Raw genomic sequence first — 20059 nt, 5'->3', positions numbered from 1 at the left:
CGGTTGTAAATTTCTGCTTCAAAATCTGAAAGGCCTGCAAGCACTCAAGAGAAAAATTAAAAGGCACCTCTTTTATCAGCAAATTAGTGAGGTAGTAGCCCGTACCCTAATTGAGTAATTAAAGGATTAATGCTAATTAATTGAATTGGGTATCGGACGGATCGGAAGCTCCGAAGGCACGATCGGAAGCTCCGAACAGGATCGGAAGCTCCGATGAGCGATCGGAAGCACCGATGTTATTACGTCAGGCATGACGTGTGGTTGGATCGGAAGCTCCGATCAGGACCGGAGGCTCCGATCACCCCTATCCGGAGTCAACAAGTGATATTTTGACACGTGGCAGATCAGGATCTTCGGAAGCTCCAATGGCAGGATCGGACGTTCCGATCGAGGTTCGGACGTTCCGATCAGGGATCGGAAGTTCCGATCGTTGTCTATAAATAGAAGGCCGAGACTTCATTTCTCCTTGCCAATTCCGGATTTCCTCTCTATTTCTAGTCATATTCGAGTTGTTCTAGTCTTCTTAGGCTTGGTTCGGAGATCGGAGAGGCGTTCGGTAGTCGTAGCGGAGTTGTGCCCAAGTTCTGGAGGCATCGACATCAAAGGGCTAACGACGGACGAAGGTATATGTAACGACCCTAACTCTATAATAAATAAATATGCGGAAATTTTTTTTATTACTACTAAATAAAATATGTACATATATACCCATACATATATGCACAGAAAAAAAAAATATTTAAAATGAATAAACAATTAAATACCTAAATAAAAATGCATTCTTAAAAATATAATAAATATCTGAGTCAAACATTAATTAAAAATATACTGCATAAGTAAATAAAAGTTTGCATGCACTGAAAATATTAAATAAATATTCTAGACCCTCAATCACTGAAAATAACAAAAATGGTATCAAAGCCGACCTCTCTTAGTACGGTATGGTTCGGGGACGAACCAAGCGGAAGCTGGTGGGCATGTGACGCCCGGGGCTGAAGAGGCAGGGAGTGATCGCCGGTGCCAAGAGGTTGCACGGACAATGAGCGGCTCCTGGTAGGCTTCTAGGCGGAGGGAGACATGAATGAACCGATCCTGTGCCGGAATGAGAGGGGATTCTGAGACTGTGTAGGTATGGGACTACATAGTTGAGGAGGGTATAAAAGATTTCATATGTACTGCTCATATCAAGAAGGTGCATCTTCTTTTCGGGAGCTCATCATATAAGAACTCTACAGTTAAGCGTGCTTGACTTGGGGCAATTATAGGATGGGTGACCCCCTGGGAAGTTTCTCAGGGTGCGTGTGAGTGAGGACAAAAGCACGCTGAAAAGACCCGTCTTGATACAATGGGTCGTTACAGTATAGCTTTTGCTTCCTATAAATATTTAGGAGTATGCAATAGCTTAGTTAAGGCTTTTAGAGCACTTTAATGATAGTAGTATCATTTCGCTGTGTAGGCGGACTTTAGGCTTGGACTTAGAGCTGGTAGTGCCTACCTGGTATTTGAGGTACGAAAGTACTGTTCGAGATATCCTGACTGAGTATGCATGTATTATGTGACTGCATGATCTATATGCCATGATATTATGCTGCATTCATTTGCATCTTGCTGTATCTCCTTCGAGATGTCTGTTAGTAGGGTTGTACCCTATCCTGTTAGTGGATGGACTTCCATCGATTTGGGTCCGGCGTATCCACGGTTATCTCGGTATGGGAGCCACCTCCTGAAGCGACGACACAGCGTGCTACATACCAGGGCCCGGTCTGTCTCTGTTATCTGATCCTTGACCTCGAGTCTATAGGGAGTTCACTTTGCATGCATGTATACTCATACTCTCGCACTGAGCGTTTTATGCTCACGTCTCGTACTCTGTATTTTCTGGACACCCTATTCCATGGGGCAGGTTTGCGATTGGACGAGGAGGGTGGATCCAGGAGGGGCTAGTCAGTGGTTGGCCAGCTGGAGCTTCGTCTAGGTTTTATTACTGTTGTTTGAGTTTATACAGCTATTCGATTTGGTTGTATATTATTGGATAATTACAGATTCCTTTTCTTGGGATTGTATAATGTTATTGGTTTCCGCAGTTTTATTCTGATATCTGTTTTATTAAGTTAATTGCATGCCTAAGTTCTGTTTAGTAGGTGATCCGGGTAAGGGTCACTACATTTATGGTATCAGAGCATGCAAAAGATTTCTTGGGATTTAGTCTCATCTTGAGGTATTTTTGTAGATGTCAAATCGTGACGACCAGAGTTCTCATGGCAGTGTTGGTGGGCGTTGGGGTGATGCCGACCGGGAGCCTCGTCGAGAACGGCGTCATCGTCACCATGACGACGAGCGTTTCACTGTGCGTCGATTCTTAGCTATGGGTCCTAAGCCCTTAGTTGGAGGTGAGTCTCCGGAAGATGCGGAGAACTGGTTAGACCGCATGGAAACAACTTTTCAGACTTTCCAATGCACCGATGAGCAGAGGGTGGAGACCCTTGGCTATCTTCTGGATGGGCGTGCGCGCAGGTGGTGGAGGTTTACTTCTGCACCTTTTGTTGCGGCGAGAGGAGTGGCCACCTGGGCCGAGTTTCGCACAGCTTTCCAAAAGCGGTATTTTCCTCCTGCACTCCGACAGTCGAAGGCGGGCGAGCTATTGAGTCTGCGACAAGGAGCCATGTCTATTGATGAGTATCAGCAGAGGTTCTTTGATCTGTTATCCTATTGCCCAGAGATTGCTGATAGCTCAGAGATGAAGTATAATCTGTTTCTTCAGGGCCTTAACCCTGAGATCCATGACCGTGTGGCGGTTGGCGATGACATGTCCTACGAGGGTTTGGTGAGCCGTTGTCATCAGGCAGAGGACAGCATTCGGCGGAACAGGTCTTTCCCTCAGTCGAGGCCTGCTAGTTCTTTGGGTCCCCGTGCCCAAACTTTCAAGAAGTCTGGATCTTCTTCTTCCTCTGGTTCTGGGGGTGTTGTCCGTTTCGGTAAGAAGGACAAGTGTGATCACTGTGGGAAGAACCATCCATCCGACAAGTGCCGCAGGGCTTCTGGAGCTTGTTTCCGTTGTGGAGAGACTGGTCATATCCGGAGGGATTGTCCACAGTCTGGGGGAGGCGGTTCTGGTTCTGGTTCAGGATCGGGTTCTCAGGCTACTGTACAGCAGAGGTCGCATGGACAGTCTGCTGGGAGTTCTCATTTGAGGCCACGAGCTTCTGGCCAGGTGTTTGCCCTGAGACATGATCAGGCTGTGGAGGAGAATGAGAAAGTCATCGCAGGTACATTTATGCTTTATGGTATACCTGCTCTTGTACTTATTGACACTGGTGCATCTCATTCCTTCATTTCTGCACGTTTTGTTAAGAAGCATAAGTTACCATGCATTGCACTAGACGTAGTGATGTCTGTTTCTACTCCGACGGGCCAATCTGCTTTGGCTAAGCGTCTAGTGATGGGTTGCCCTTTAGAGTTCGAAGAGAACGTTCTGTTGGCGAATCTCATGGTCCTGGCTATGGACGACTTTGATTGCATTCTGGGAATAGATGTGCTGACTACCTATCGAGCTTCAGTGGACTGCTATCAGAGATTAGTACGCTTTCATCCGGAAGGGAGTGAGAGCTAGTTTTTCTATGGTGAGGGAGCGCGACCCCCGATGCCTTTGGTATCAGCTTTGAGAGCCTTTCGAGCTCTAGAGTCTGGCGGGGAAGGCTACCTTATCTATGCAGTTGATTTGTCCGCTGAGAGTATTGGGATAGAGAGCATTCCTGTTGTGGATGAATTTCCAGATGTGTTTCCTGATGAGATTCCGGGTTTTCCTCCTGCTAGGGAAGTCGAGTTTGGCATAGAGTTGATGCCGGGTACTTCGCCTATTTCTAGAGCACCGTATCGTCTGGCTCCGTCAGAGATGCGTGAGTTAAAGAATCAGCTACAGGATCTTTTGGACAAGGGGTACATTCGTCCTAGTGTATCTCCTTGGGGAGCTCCTGTTCTCTTCGTGAAGAAGAAGGATGGGTCGATGCGGCTGTGCATTGACTATCGGCAGCTGAATCGAGTCACTGTGAAGAACAAGTATCCGTTGCCTCGTGTTGATGACTTGTTTGACCAGCTGCAGGGCACATCAATTTACTCCAAGATTGACTTGAGATCTGGGTATCATCAGTTGAGAGTCCGTGATCAGGACGTAGCCAAGACTGCATTCCGTACTCGCTATGGGCATTACGAGTTCCTAGTGATGCCATTTGGTTTGACCAATGCGCCGGCTATATTCATGGATCTGATGAACCGTGTCTTCAGGGAGTATTTGGACAAGTTTGTCGTGGTCTTCATTGACGACATCTTGGTGTATTCACGTAATACGGAAGAGCATGTTTCTCACTTGCGGTTGGTACTACAAACTCTTCGAGATGAGCAATTGTACGCCAAGCTGAGCAAGTGTGAGTTCTGGATGGATAGAGTGGTTTTTCTTGGCCATATCATATCCAGGGAGGGGATTTCTGTTGATCCAAGCAAGATTGAAGCGGTACTTAATTGGTCGCGTCCGACGACAGTAGCTGAGATCCGTAGTTTTCTGGGTCTAGCAGGGTATTATCGTCGCTTCATTCTGAACTTCTCTCAGCTAGCTCGGCCGTTGACGCAGCTTACCCGTAAGGGTGTGGATTTTGAGTGGTCCTCCGAGTGTGAGGAGAATTTCCGTGAGCTTCGACGGCGGTTGAATTTTGCGCCGGTGTTAGCATTACCGTCAGGATCTGGAGGGTATGTAGTTTACACGGATGCTTCTCTTCAGGGGTTAGGTTGTGTCCTGACTCAGAATGGGCATGTGATCGCATACGCTTCTAGACAGCTGAAGATTCACGAGGACAACTACCCAGTCCATGATTTGGAGTTAGCAGCCATTGTGTTCGCTTTGAAGATTTGGCGTCATTATCTTTATGGCGAGAAATTTGAGATCTTCACCGACCATAAGAGTCTCAAGTATTTGTTCACTCAGGCAGAATTGAACATGAGACAGAGACGTTGGATGGACTTGCTTAAGGACTATGATTGCGAGATTAAGTACCATCCGGGAGCTGCTAATCTCACCGCTGATGCTTTGAGTCGCAAAGTGCGACTATCCGCACTTCAGACTTGTTCGATGTCTAGTGCGATCAGTGACTGTTGTACTTCAAGTTATACCTTCAAGCATAAGAAAGGTATGCAGAGTATCCAGATGTTTGCGATATTATCTGAGCCAGCCTTGTATTCGCGGATCCGAGATGCTCAGATGTCTGATTCAAAGACCCAGCGTTTAGCTCGTCTAGCTAACGAGGGTAGCTCATCTGGATTTCATTATCAGTCAGATGGCTTTCTGTGTTTGTCTGGTAGGCTTGTGATTCCACAGGATGAAGAGTTGCGAGAGGAGATTTTATCTCAGGCACATCGCACTAAGTTGAGTATTCATCCTGGGAGCAACAAGATGTACAAGGATCTACGTACTCGTTTCTGGTGGAAGGGAATGAAACGCAGTGTTTATCAGTTTGTTTCGAGATGTTTGGTGTGTCAACAGGTCAAGGCAGAGCACCGACGACCTGGAGGATTGCTTCACAGTCTGCCTATTCCTGAATGGAAATGGGAGTTTATCACAATGGACTTTGTGACCCATTTGCCGGTATCCCCGAGGAACTGTGATGCTATCTGGGTTGTGGTGGACCGACTCACCAAGTCAGCGCATTTCATTGCCTATAGCCAAGAGTACTCTGTGGATCGCATGGCACGGATGTACATTCAGGAGATCGTCCGACTTCATGGAGTGCCTATGAGCATTGTCAGCGATCGGGACCCCAGGTTTACTTCTAGATTCTGGGGGAGTGTTCAGCGTGCGATGGGTACTACTCTCAGTTTGAGTACAGCCTATCATCCAGAGACTGATGGTCAGTCAGAGCGCACTATCCGTACGTTAGAGGATATGCTTAGAGCGTGCGTCTTGGATTTTGGTTCAGCCTGGCAGGATCATTTGCCGTTGATCGAGTTCGCTTACAACAACAGCTATCACACTAGTATTGGGATGGCACCTTTTGAGGCGTTGTATGGGCGACGTTGCCGTACTCCACTCTTCTGGGAAGAAGTGGGGGAGAGACAGGCTGAGGGACCGGAGTTTATCCAACAGGCGATAGACATTGTTGATCAGATCAAGAAACGGATTAAGACTGCACAGGATCGTCAGGCCAGTTATGCTAATATCAAGCGTAGGCCTTTGCAGTTCGAGGTCGGGGAGAAAGTGTTTCTGAGAGTGTCACCTTTCCGCAAGATTCTCAGATTTGGCCTTAAGGGCAAGTTGTCTCCCAGATTTATCGGTCCGTTTGAGATCTTGGAGAGCATTGGCGATTTGGCTTATCGACTAGCTTTGCCACCGCATCTATCTAGTATTCACGACGTGTTCCACGTATCTCTGTTGAGACGGTATGTGGCGGATGAATCTCATGTTCTGCAGCGATCTGAGGTTCAGGTAGCCAAGGATTTGACTTATGTTGAGAAACCTCTTCGTATCCTGGATTATAAGGATAAGGTTTTACGGAACAAAGTCATTCCTTTGGTTTTAGTTCAGTGGCAGCGCCGAGGCACTGAGGAAGCTACTTGGGAGCTTGAGGACAGGATGCGTAAAGACCATCCTGAGTTGTTTTGATTTCATTCTTTAAGTTGTATTCAGTTGCAAACTCTGTAAACGTTTGATTTGAATAAAGAATGTTTCTGATTTCTGTATTTTGCATTCGGTACTTAAGATCTGTTTTCGAGGACGAAATATCTTAAGTGGGGGAGAATGTAGTAGCCCGTACCCTAATTGAGTAATTAAAGGATTAATGCTAATTAATTGAATTGGGTATCGGACGGATCGGAAGCTCCGAAGGCACGATCGGAAGCTCCGAACAGGATCGGAAGCTCCGATGAGCGATCGGAAGCACCGATGTTATTACGTCAGGCATGACGTGTGGTTGGATCGGAAGCTCCGATCAGGACCGGAGGCTCCGATCACCCCTATCCGGAGTCAACAAGTGATATTTTGACACGTGGCAGATCAGGATCTTCGGAAGCTCCGATGGCAGGATCGGACGTTCCGATCGAGGTTCGGACGTTCCGATCAGGGATCGGAAGTTCCGATCGTTGTCTATAAATAGAAGGCCGAGACTTCATTTCTCCTTGCCAATTCCGGATTTCCTCTCTATTTCTAGTCATATTCGAGCTGTTCTAGTCTTTTTAGGCTTGGTTCGGAGATCGGAGAGGCGTTCGGTAGTCGTAGCGGAGTTGTGCCCAAGTTCTGGAGGCATCGACATCAAAGGGCTAACGACGGACGAAGGTATAGCTTTTGCTTCCTATAAATATTTAGGAGTATGCAATAGCTTAGTTAAGGCTTTTAGAGCACTTTAATGATAGTAGTATCATTCGCTGTGTAGGCGGACTTTAGGCTTGGACTTAGAGCTGGTAGTGCCTACCTGGTATTTGAGGTACGAAAGTACTGTTCGAGATATCCTGACTGAGTATGCATGTATTATGTGACTGCATGATCTATATGCCATGATATTATGCTGCATTCATTTGCATCTTGCTGTATCTCCTTCGAGATGTCTGTTAGTAGGGTTGTACCCTATCCTGTTAGTGGATGGACTTCCATCGATTGGGTCCGGCGTATCCACGGTTATCTCGGTATGGGAGCCACCTCCTGAAGCGACGGCACAGCGTGCTACATACCAGGGCCCGGTCTGTCTCTGTTATCTGATCCTTGACCTCGAGTCTATAGGGAGTTCACTTTGCATGCATGTATACTCATACTCTTGCACTGAGCGTTTTATGCTCACGTCTCGTACTCTGTATTTTCTGGACACCCTATTCCATGGGGCAGGTTTGCGATTGGACGAGGAGGGTGGATCCAGGAGGGGCTAGTCAGTGGTTGGCCAGCTGGAGCTTCGTCTAGGTTTTATTACTGTTGTTTGGGTTTATACAGCTATTCGATTTGGTTGTATATTATTGGATAATTACAGATTCCTTTTCTTGGGATTGTATAATGTTATTGGTTTCCGCAGTTTTATTCTGATATCTGTTTTATTAAGTTAATTGCATGCCTAAGTTCTGTTTAGTAGGTGATCCGGGTAAGGGTCACTACAAGTACTTTGTCCTTTCTTGTCCAAGCACGACTCCCAACGCAGTGTCACTCGCATCCAAGCACGGCTCCCAACACAGTGTCACTCGCATCACACATCAATTCAAACGGCAGATTCCAGTCAGGTGCTACTATCATAGGTGCGGTTGTAAATTTCTGCTTCAAAATCTGAAAGGCCTGCAAGCACTCAAGAGAAAAATTAAAAGGCACCTCTTTTATCAGCAAATTAGTGAGGGGTTTAGTAATAGAAGAAAAATCTTTAATAAATCTCCTATAAAAACCCGCATGCCCAAGAAAACTCCAAATTCCTTTTAAATTCGTGGGAGGTGGAAGCTTCTCAATCACTTCCAATTTCGCTCGGTCCACCTCCACACCTACCTCGGACACCTTATGTCCTAAAACAATGCCATCTCTCACCATGAAGTGACATTTTTCCCAATTCAACACAAGATTACTTTCTTCACATCTTTTCAACACTTTTTTCAAATTAAATAAGCACGCATCAAAAGACGACCCAACCACAGAAAAATCATCCATAAACACTTCAATAAACTTTTCAACCATGTCATGAAAAATAGCCATCATACACCGTTGAAAAGTGGCAGGGGCATTACAAAAACCAAAAGACATCCGTTTATATACAAAAGTACCATAAGGACAAGTAAAAGTGGTTTTATGTTGGTCCTCAGGTGCTATAGGAATTTGCATATATTCGGAATAACCGTCCAAAAAACAATAAAACGCATGCCCAGCAAGTCTCTCAACCATCTGATCAATAAAGGGAAATGGATAGTGATCCTTACGAGTGGCATCATTCAATTTCCTATAATCAATACAAACCCGCCGCCCCGTAACAGTTCTAGTAGGAATCAATTCATTATTTGCATTTTCAATAACAGTCATCCCTCCCTTTTTAGGCACCACTTGAATTGGACTCACCCATTCATTATCAGATATAGGATAGATAATACCTGCATCAAGGAGTTTTATCACCTCCTTTTTCACTACCTCTTGCATAGCCGAGTTGAGTCTCCTCTGTGGTTGAGTAGATGTCTTGTGCTTCGCTTCCATCAATATTTTGTGCATGCACATGGTTGGACTAATCCCCTTGATATCGGCCAAGATCCATCCTATGGCTCTTATGTGTTCTCTAATCACCCGCAACAGTTTTTCCTCCTCACAACCTGTCAAAGAAGATGAACAGATTACTGGCAGTTTATCTTTCTTTAATAAATATAAATATTTCAAGTGAGTAGGGAGTGTTTTAAGTTCAAGAGTGGGGGGCTCTTAGGTGGATGGCTTCAGTGGTTTTGGAGTATGGTTAAGCTCCCCCATCTTAGTATTGATGAGTCTGTCAAAGGGCAGACTCCAATCCAGATATCGTGCCACTTCATGAACTTCCTTGCTGACATGCTCCTCATCAGTTGTTCCTGTCAAACATATTTCTAAAGGATCCACATACAACTGTTCCTGCAGAGAACACTTAACCAAATAATTAGTAATATCAATTCCAAAACAATCAGAATTGTCTGCAGGATATCGAAGGCCCTGAAAAAAATTAAATATCACTTTCTCATCATTCTTACGCAAAATCAACTCTCCCTTATGCACATCAATCAATGCCTTTCTAGTGGCTAAAAATGGTCTAACCAAAATAAGAGGTATCTCACGATCCTCTTCCATATCAAGCACAACAAAGTCCACCGGAAATATAAATTTATCTACTTTAACCAACACATCTTTCACAATCCCCCTTGGATATTTTATGGATCTATCAGCTAATTGCAGGGAGATGGTGGTTGGCTTGACCTCACCAATTCCTAGCTTTTCAAAACATAAATAAGTTATAAGATTAATGCTTGCACATAAGTCACTGATAAGTGTATTTTATACACTTAATTAATTATAATTTTAATTGTTAATTGTTGGTTTCGAGCATATTTATGTGTGGGTTGTGTTGTTTTTGTGTTCGTAGGGAATTATGGACATTTGGTGGAGAAAAGAAGAAATTAATGGAAAAGAAGAATTATTGTGGAAGAAGAAGAAAAGTGTGTGAGAAAAAGAAATTAAAAGAAAATAAAAAGGAAAGAGGAATTAAAGAAGAATAAAAGGAAGAAAAGAATGATCAGACAAGAAAATAAACGACAAGAAAGAAATGGGCTTTTTCAATTTGGGCCTTAAAGTCAGTGCTTGTCTTTAGCGCCTGAAGAAGAGCTAACGCGCTATGGCTATGTTTCTGAAGAATTGAAGAATCGATTACAGAGAGCTATGTGCGCCCGCCTTTAGTTCTGGAGCGTCCGCGCGTCGCTAGATTTAATTGTGGGAATTTTTTATTGGGAAAGGAAAGTTTCTATTTTCTTGGGCTTTTTGTTGGGCTTTTGCATGCGGTATATAAAGGGAATTAAAGTCTGAAATAAGGAGAGAGCCGCCACAACACTTACGCACAGATTAGAGCATAATTCAGAGGAGTGATCGTAAGATTTTCTTGGAGAATCTGGAGCTTAATTGAAGAACGAAGACGGAGATCGATAGACCGAACACGGCGTCGACGACGGATTTGTTTTCTTTATCTTTTATTTATTTTATTCTGAATATGTTTGGATTTTTGAACATGATTTGTTTTATTCAGAATTTTATTATGAACTAATTTTTTAGAGTCTAGAGGTCGGATGGAACCTGGTGTTGACGCTTTCATGAATTTTTGATTTTATTGAATTGAATTTCTTCTAGATTAATTGTTTTTCTAGAATGGATTGTCTTTTCAATTATCTGGTCAATAATTGATTTGTTATATTTATTTGAAATCTGGCACTCGGGAGAGGAGATTTTGAATAGGACCAATAGAAAATACACTGTTAATTATTTATATCACTCGGGAGAGTGTATAATTTTAACAGAGATTTTAAAAAGAACATTGTTTTGAATTGATCACTGCATGTAGATTCTTAATAGGGATATTGGAATTGAATTGTAGTTGATATATTTTATTCGGCACTCGGGAGAGGGAATAATAAACTTAAGTGTTCTTGACTATTAATTAAATGGAATTCATGAAGATTAATTAATTAGGATTGATTGTTGTTGAAACCAGGTGAAATCTATACCTCTAGACCATTTTTCTCTGATTGATATTTATCTGAAAGTTGTGTGCGTGCTATAAAATCATCTGCTTATTTTTATTTTTCTGCAAAATTCTGAGTTATTAATTTTCTAGATAAAGTTTGGACTATTTTAATTACAAGCACTGAATATTTTCATTTTAATCCATGTGGGATCGACACTTGATTCATTCACTATATTAAAACTTGACACTCGTACGCTTGCAAGAATTATTCACAACAAGTTTTTGGCGCCGTTGCCGGGGAGTAAATTTTGATTATTTTTTAGTCTTGTTACCAATTAGTCTAGATTTTAATTTAGAGTTTTTTTATTTTATTTTAATTTACTAATTGATTTCTTCTTAATTTTTAATTGCAGTTTATGCGATGATCTCAAAGTGCGAATTCTTTACTGTTTGATCTGGAGATCGAGCGCACTGCACATGCATTAAGAAGAATTAGAAGAGAATAAATCAATAGAATGGCTGAAGAAGAAGTAAATCAAGCTCCCCTGGTGCCTATCACAGATCACTTCAGGCCGACGATCCAGGCTCACTATTCTGGAATCGCTCGAGGAACCATCAATGCCAACAATTTTGAGCTAAAGCCGGCCTTGATCAATATGGTTCAATAGAACCAATTTAATGGGAGCACCACTGCTGATCCTCACCTACACCTACGCACTTTTTTGGAGATAACTGATACGGTAAAAATTAATGGTGTGTCTGAGGATATTATACGCTTTTGCTTGTTTCCGTTTTCTCTCAGGGATCAAGCGAGAAGTTGGTTGCAATCACTGCCGCTTGGAAGTATCACTACTTGGGAGGGGATGGCAAAAAAATTTCTTGCGAAATATTTTCCACCTGCCAAAACCACCCAACTGAAGATCGAGATCAGCACATTCAGGCAAATGGATTCTGAACAGCTCTATGAGGCGTGGGAAAGGTACAAAGAATTACTTAGACGTTGTCCTAACCACAATTTTGCAGATTGAGAACAGATCGAGTGGTTTTACAACGGACTAAATGCGCCTACGTGGATGAATGTGGATTCTGCGGCTGGAGGTACCATTTTTGCTAAGGACCATGTGCAGGCCTATGATATGCTGGAGCAGATGACGGTAAATAGTTTCCAATGGCCATTTGAGCGTATGGGAGTCAAGAAGCCAGCTGGAGTGTATGACGTGGATCCTATCACATCAATCATCGCTCAATTATCTGCACTGACTACACAGGTAGCTTCTTTGAATAAGATTCATGTTGCAGAATCAACTGGAGTTGAAGGATCATATACCCCAGAAGAAGTTAATTATATTAATCCTAATGGCTACCGAGGTTATGGAGCTTACAGAGGTAATCCTGTCCCTAATACTTATCACCCTAGTATGCGTAATCATGAAAATTTTTCTTATGCTAACAATAACAATGTGTTTAATCCTCCTCCAGGATACAACACAATTAAGGTGAGGGTAAGCCTTCTTTAGAGAATGTGGTTAGTACCTTTGTGCAGGAATCAGGTAAGAGGATGGCGAGAACTGAGTCTCGCCTTGATAGCTTGGAGACACATGTGGTAAATATGGGTGCCATGATGAAGTCCATGGAGACTAGCATAGGGCAGTTGGCGAATGCACTGAAGGATAATAACAGAGGCCAGTTTCCGAGCAACACTGAGGTAAATCCCAAGGAGCAGTGCAATGCCATTGAGTTGAGGAGTGGCAAAGAAGTTGGAGTCCAAGAACCTGCTATTGAAGAGAAGAAATTGGAGGAAAAAGTCGAGGAGAAGGAGCCTGAAACTGAGCCAAAACCGATGTACAAGCCTCCACTCCCCTACCCTCAGAGGTTCAAGAAGAAAGATTTAGATGAGCAGTTCTCCAAATTCTTGGAGATTTTTAAGAAGATTCGTATCAACATCCCCTTGCTGATGCTTTGGAGCAAATGCCGAACTATGCAAAATTCATCAAAGAAGTGATGTCCAAGAAACGGAGGCTGCTAGAGAACGAGGTGATAAATTTAATTGAAGAGTGCAGTGCGGTGCTACAAAAGAAGATGCCACAAAAGCTTAAGGATCCAGAGAGTTTTACTATTCTTTGGACAATTGGTTCTTCTCATTTTAATAATGCACTTTACGATTTAGGAGCTAGCATTAATTTAATGTCTTTGTCTGTTTTCAGGAGCTTAGGACTTGGTGAGGTGAAGCCCACAATGATCGCTTTGCAGTTGGCTGATAGATCGATTACATATCCTCTTGGAATTATTGAAGATGTTCTGGTAAAAATAGATAAATTTATTTTTCCTGCGGATTTTGTTGTGCTAGATATGGAGGATGATACAAATATGCCACTGATATTGGGGAGACCATTCCTGGCCACTGCGGATACCAAGATCGAGGTAAAGAAGGGTGAATTATCGATGAGTGTGGAAGGCGAGAGAGTGATTTTCAATTTATTCAAGAAGACACCTAATCCACCCATTGAAGACTTATGCTCAATTGAGTCGGTTATGAAGTTGGAGGGTTGTCAAAGAGCCGATTTAGCGGTTGAGTCGTCAAAGAAGAAAACGCCAAATTCAACTACGAAAGCCACGAAAAAGAAAGAAAAATTTAAAAGGCGGTTCATGGAATTTATTTGGCTTGTGAAAGAGAAAGGAAAAACTTAACACCGGTGAAAGTCGATGATGAGTTATTACACAATACTGACTTGAGCGTCGGAGTATCTTCGTCGGGCAACCCCCGGCGCCACTCACTTTTCTTTGTGATGCAGGTGACAACCCACGAAGTTCGGTCTTTGGAACAGTTCGAATATTAATCTCGCTATCCAGATCTCCACAAGTTACCCAGATTTTCTCTAATCGGGTAATATCAATTTTTTGCTACATCAGCATGGCGCCGTCTATGGGAAATTGTTCACTGCATCATTGAGAATTCATACTCCATCACAAACATCTCAAGGAAACAATCGTAATGGAGACCCACCTCCAATCTCCAAACCACCGCCTGAATTTAGTTTCACCTAAGAAACGTTGACAGTCTTAATAGAAGGAACAGCCGCATGCGCAGCGACTGAAGCGGTCACTCAGTTCGTGGAATCCCGTCAACGCCGATGCACCGACAAGACAGCTCATATAAGAGGGCTCTCATCTCATGACCCTGGTAACAAAGACCCAAAGAAAACTAAGTCTAAAGTGAAAGACAAAGATCTTGAGGGGACCGAGAAAAATACTACTCATAAAGAGGGTGAAACAAATGCTCTGACAGTTCACGTCGTCTCTGACGAAAATAAAACCAATGATTGTAACTAGAGAGAATTCGTCAACAATTTTGACTGTGCATCGGAGCCCATTTACTAATGTCATTTTATCTGAATCATTGCCTAAGGGAGTCAAAATCCCCAACCTACTTGAGTTCGATGGAACTGGTGATCCTCAAGATCATATTGAAAAATTCTATGCGAAAGCAGATTTATATGACATCACAGATGCGGCTTACTGCAAGATATTTCGAACAACGTTATCAGGGAAAGCTCTCACATGGTTCAATAAGATGTCGTCTGAATCCATTGCCAACTTGGAGAAACTCATCCAGCGCTTTATCCAAAAATTCTCAATTAAAAAGAAATACCCAAAAACAGCAGCATACTTATTCACAATTCTTCAAAAAGAAGGAGAAAGTTTGCGAGACTATGTTAAGAAATTTACTCACGCGGTTCACAAAGTCCCACACGTGAACCACGATATGTTATCTGGAATAATGCAGCAGAACTTGCGTCCTGGAAGGTTCAAGGAATCTATAGCAGGAAAATCTCCGGACACCTTGGAGGAGTTGTTGTTTAGAGCGGAAAAATACATTCGCATCGAGGAAACTGATGAGTTGCACTCCTCGAGGAAAAGAAAACGAAACGAAGAATACAATGAAATATAATGCAGGACAGAGAGTCATGTAAATCTACAAAAACTATATACTCATAGAGCAAACACCTGCAAGCTAAAATAAATTGTTTGCCGCTACTTTATTTGCTCTGCAGATCAAAATTTTTATTTAATTTAATTTTATTTTAAGTTTAATAATAAACTTACGTTGATTTGTTTACTTTTCTATTTAATTATATAGGAAGGAACACAGCTCCGTCAACGAATGCTTAATTCATACGTCACGGCCCATGCATTCGTTAAGGCTACTCATCCATCAGATGCTTGGCCAGCCCTGTAGGACTACCTAAGCCACGATGCTGTAAGAGGTCAAGAAGACAAAATTACAGTCCCGGGATACCTCACCACCTAGCAAATAGAGTGGGTTCAGGACTTCCCCATGAGACAAAATCTTAGGAACTTGATCCACTCCTAAGTACTCCATGTTAAGCACTACGTTATTTCTCCTAGAGCACAAAAAAAGTCATAGCGACTATAAATAATCCAAGAAGTCATAGCGACTATAAACAATTCAAAAAAGTCATAGCGACTATAAATAATCCAAGAAGTCATAGCGACTATAAATTTTTTTTTCAGAAGAAGTCATAATGACTATAAAAAATTTTCAGGAAAAGTCATAGTTACTATAAATAATTCACAAAGTCATAGTGACTATAAACAATTCAACAAAGTCATAGTAACTATAAATAATTCAAAAAAGTCATAGTGACTATAAATAATTCACAAAGTCATATTGACTATAAACAATTCAAAAAAGTCATAGCGACTATAAATAATTTATCAAGTCATAGCGACTATAAATAATTCATCAAGTCATAGCGACTATAAATTTTTTTTTTCCAGAAAATGTCATAGAGACTATAAACAATTCAAAAAAGTCATAAGCGACTATAAATAATCCAAGAAGTCATATCGACTATAAAATTATTTTCAAAAGAAGTCATAATGACTATAAAAATTTTTCAGGAAAAGTCATAGTGACTATAAATAATTCACAAAGTCGTAATGACTATAAACAATTCAAAAAAGTCATAGTGACAATAAATAATTTATCAAGTCATAGCGACTATAAAAGTTTTTTCAGAAAAAGTCATAGCGACTATAAACAATTCAAAAAAGTCATAGCGACTATAAATAATCCAAGAAGTCATAGAGACTATAAAGAAATTTTCAAAAAAAGTCATAGTGACTATAAAAAATTTATCAAGTCATAGAGACTATAAAATTTTTTCAGAAGAAGTCATAGTGACTATAAAATTTTTTTCAGAAAAAGTCATATCGACTAGAAATTAAAATAATTCAAATCGGGCCGAGAGAATAAAAGAGTACACACATGTAAACACGTGTACACGATTACACTAAGATATATATATATGTATATCACGTTAATTTCTTCCTCACGTCACTATTCATCATCTTCTTCGTTAATATTTCTGTCCACCTTTTCTCTCTCCTCCACGAAAATTTCAAACCGCCGTAACTCCGCCACCAGTTACCAAAACTCAAAACTAAATATACCGTTGGACTCCTCGTGACGAGGGCTGGACACCATTTTGCCCATTTTAATCGCGATTCCGACGAACCCGACTCCGGCATCCTTCACATTTTTGCCGTCGTTTGGCCGCCTCCGGTCACCGAAACTCAAAACCAAATGTACCGTTGGAATCGTCTCGACAAGAGCTATCTATTGATACCGATTTTGCGAAGTTTTATTGCGATTCCCAGAAACCCATTTTCCAGCCACCGCCGCCGTGCCGCCTGTCTCCGTCGTCGGCCGGCCGCCGTCGGCCGCCTGTCAGTGTTGGGTTGACTTGGTTTAGTTGTTGGGACGTGTTTCAAAGTTTTGAAATATAATTTCGAACACAAAATTTCGAAATCAACGGGACTAACTACGGAAGAAGGCTTGAAATCTAGGTAACTAATACGTAGAAGGTTCCGCTGGATCAACAAACATGTTGGTATTTCGCTTCACCCCCAAGAAGGATAATATCCTATCATGGTACGGACACCCCATCAAATATATATATATTTTAAAAATATATATCTAGTACACCTTTTTCACTACCACTCAATGCAAATAACCAAGTCATAATATTTTTAAAATATTAGACAAAAGTTGTAAAAGTGAGACAATAAAAATTCTCACGATTTTATGGTGAAACAGACCATGAATTTAAACACAAATAAAATAATTATTATCAACAACAAATAACATGCGTGTATGTGCATATACATTTATATACATGCATCTATCCATCCATCTCACGGCCCAAGGAATTCATCGTCGCTTCGTTGCCGCGCCATTGCCGTCGCACTATCATCGCTGCCGTACCACGGCTACCGTCGCGCCGCAACCACCGCGCCCAAATCGAGCCAGGAAATGAAGCATCCACCGGCGGTGGACGTTCCATGCTGGAAGTCGACTCCGGGTACTATTTTTCTCCATATTCTCACGCGGTCATGCTCCTTGAACAGAAACGCCACGAATGATTCCGCCTCTATCGAGCCAGATTAGGAAAGCTTGGAAGCTAATCCATGGCTGGAAATCGACATGAGCCGTTGCCAAATCTCCCAGCCGCCGCCGCCGTCGCTTCCTCTCCTTCTCTCCGCCATGCCGCCGCCTCTCAAATCGTCGGCGATGATCCATGGTGATGGTGGAGGATTGCATAGATGGGGATATACACATATTTGCAAGCATAGATACACATATACATACAATACATATTTTATATTGGGATAGGAGAAGAAAAGATGAGAGAGAAAAATAGATTTGATTTGTACCTATCATGATATTATTTGACTCTCTTTGATCTGTTAATTTTCCATCCGCGGCTGCTGCAATAAAAAAAATATCAGAAACAATATTGAGTTAGTAAGTTGTGATGAAAACACTACGGTGTTGAATTTATAATAGTAATACAGCCAGAGTTCTACTGAATTTCTACAATTATTATTCTGGCAGGACTTTGATTCATATCAAATTACACCATAATCCTACTGCAATTCTACGATCATTATTCAGACAAGACTGTAAATCCAACAATTTTTAATTCAACTAGGACTTTGCTTCCTACTATCTGCGATTCAATTGCAACACATTCCTAGAACAATTACTCTATAATGATATCTAAATTTTCTACTCTCGGTCATCTCGCTAAAACGACATGCCCGAGAGTGGGGGGCTTATGATGAGTTATTACACAATTTGACTTTCTCCCGGCCCAAGCCCAATGACTCAATACATATGGGTCTCATATTACTCCGATATTTATTTGGAAATTTTATCAAGGCCCATAAATACCTAAAAGCCCATAAGAGGCTCAAGCTCATGAAACTCTCTGACTATCTATAAATAGCTCAAATTCTTTCATTATTAAGGTACGCTCTCTATAGTCACATGCTCTAGTTCTCTAGAACTTTTATTGGGCAAATACTGACTTGAGCGTCGGAGTGTCTTCGTCGGGCAACCCCCGGCGCCACTCACTTTGCTTTGTGATGCAGGTGACAACCCACGAAGTTTGGTCTTTGGAACAGTTCGCGTATTAATCCCGCTATCCAGATCTCCACAAGTTACCCAAATTTTCTCTAATCGGGTAATATCAATTTTTTTCTACATCAGTCGGGCTGACGACTCTAAACCAAGCACTTTTTGGGAGGCAACCCAAAAATTTTTGTTTTATTATTATTTTTTTTCTATTTTTATTCAATTTCTGCTTTAATTTTGTTTTTGTTCTTTAGTTAATTTTTGTTTTTTAAATGCATTGTTGGGAATTTTGGAGCTTAAAATTATAAAATATTTTTTTTTAAAATTTTTCAGGAGTTTAGGAATTCTGGCAGCAGCTCATGCGCGCCCGCCCATCCTTTTAGCGCGCTCGCCTCTCCTCTACGCATTGATGCAAGCCCAACAGCGCAAGAACTAGCGCAAACGCGCACACAATTGGCGCCTACCTAAGCGCTATCGCGCCACCACCACCAACTCACCCTGATTAGCGCATCCAAAAGCGCTATCGCACCTCACATCTCCCCAACCGCACAACCAATAGCGCTATCACGCTCCCCAGCAGCCCTCCCACCTGCGCTATCGCGCATCCCCATCCATCATCTGCGCTCCACCATCTCCAACTCCACAACCATGAGCACAAACATCCCAGCTGCTCTTTCCAAGCGCCTTACCAGCTTCCATCAGCGTCTCTCGGAGAGCAAACGCGCAGACTCATACTTCTTGATGTGCGCTCTTGGTTAGAGCCATATCAAGCGCAATCACGCCCTCACCAGCAGCTCAAGCAATTCCCTAGCACAGCCTTGCGATCCATGCATCTCAAAGGCTCTTCTTCATTGCGAATTCACATCTAAAGCTCGCCATGCCTTGCACTCTTCCTTCTTCCCTTATACATTAAGCTTTGTATCTTAATTCCTATTGGGCTTTACTGTTGTCTCTTATCGTGTGCATGTATTATTTTTCAGTTTACTATGCATGTTCATGTTCCCTGATGGTTTATTTGATGGTGTTATGCATGCTGAAATTTTTTCTCATGGAGGATGATAACGCCGAGTCCTGATGCTCGGTGTCGGAAGGTACGCATCCTGTGTTCTTTTATTTGTTTTTAAATCATTAGAGACAATGATTATATTAAATTTGCGGGGGTGAATCAATGTTTGATTTAGTTGTTTGGTTGATAGTTGATTAGTTGAGTTTTATTGTGATAGATATTTTGAGTTGATTTTTGTTGTGTTAGTGAGTTGAGTTGAGTTTTGAAAAGAAGTCGAGAAAGAATTGGATGCATGGCCAATGATGAAAAAAATTTTTGGGCTATAACTGAAGTCCATGACTGTCTACCTATCTACAAATATTTTTGAGAAAAAATGGAACCAATTAGATGAACAATTTCTTATATTCTCTGTGATTAATACTTGAATCTGAT

At 41.9% G+C, this 20059-nt stretch overlaps 1 protein-coding gene across 1 annotated transcript; it reads left to right on the top strand.

Moving 5' to 3' along the window:
• Positions 1-14496: 14496 nt before the first annotated feature.
• Positions 14497-15129, top strand: LOC140862359 (uncharacterized). Its single transcript, XM_073265381.1, has one exon. The coding sequence runs from the start codon at positions 14497-14499 to the stop codon at positions 15127-15129; it is 633 nt and encodes a 210-aa protein (XP_073121482.1).
• The last annotated feature ends 4930 nt before the right edge of the window (positions 15130-20059 follow it).

This window comes from Henckelia pumila, chromosome 4 (assembly GCF_033568475.1).
Source record: "Henckelia pumila isolate YLH828 chromosome 4, ASM3356847v2, whole genome shotgun sequence".
Taxonomy (NCBI): domain Eukaryota; kingdom Viridiplantae; phylum Streptophyta; class Magnoliopsida; order Lamiales; family Gesneriaceae; genus Henckelia; species Henckelia pumila.
The sequence above is the reverse complement of the archived record's forward strand: the minus strand, read 5'-3'. Positions and strand labels throughout refer to the sequence as shown.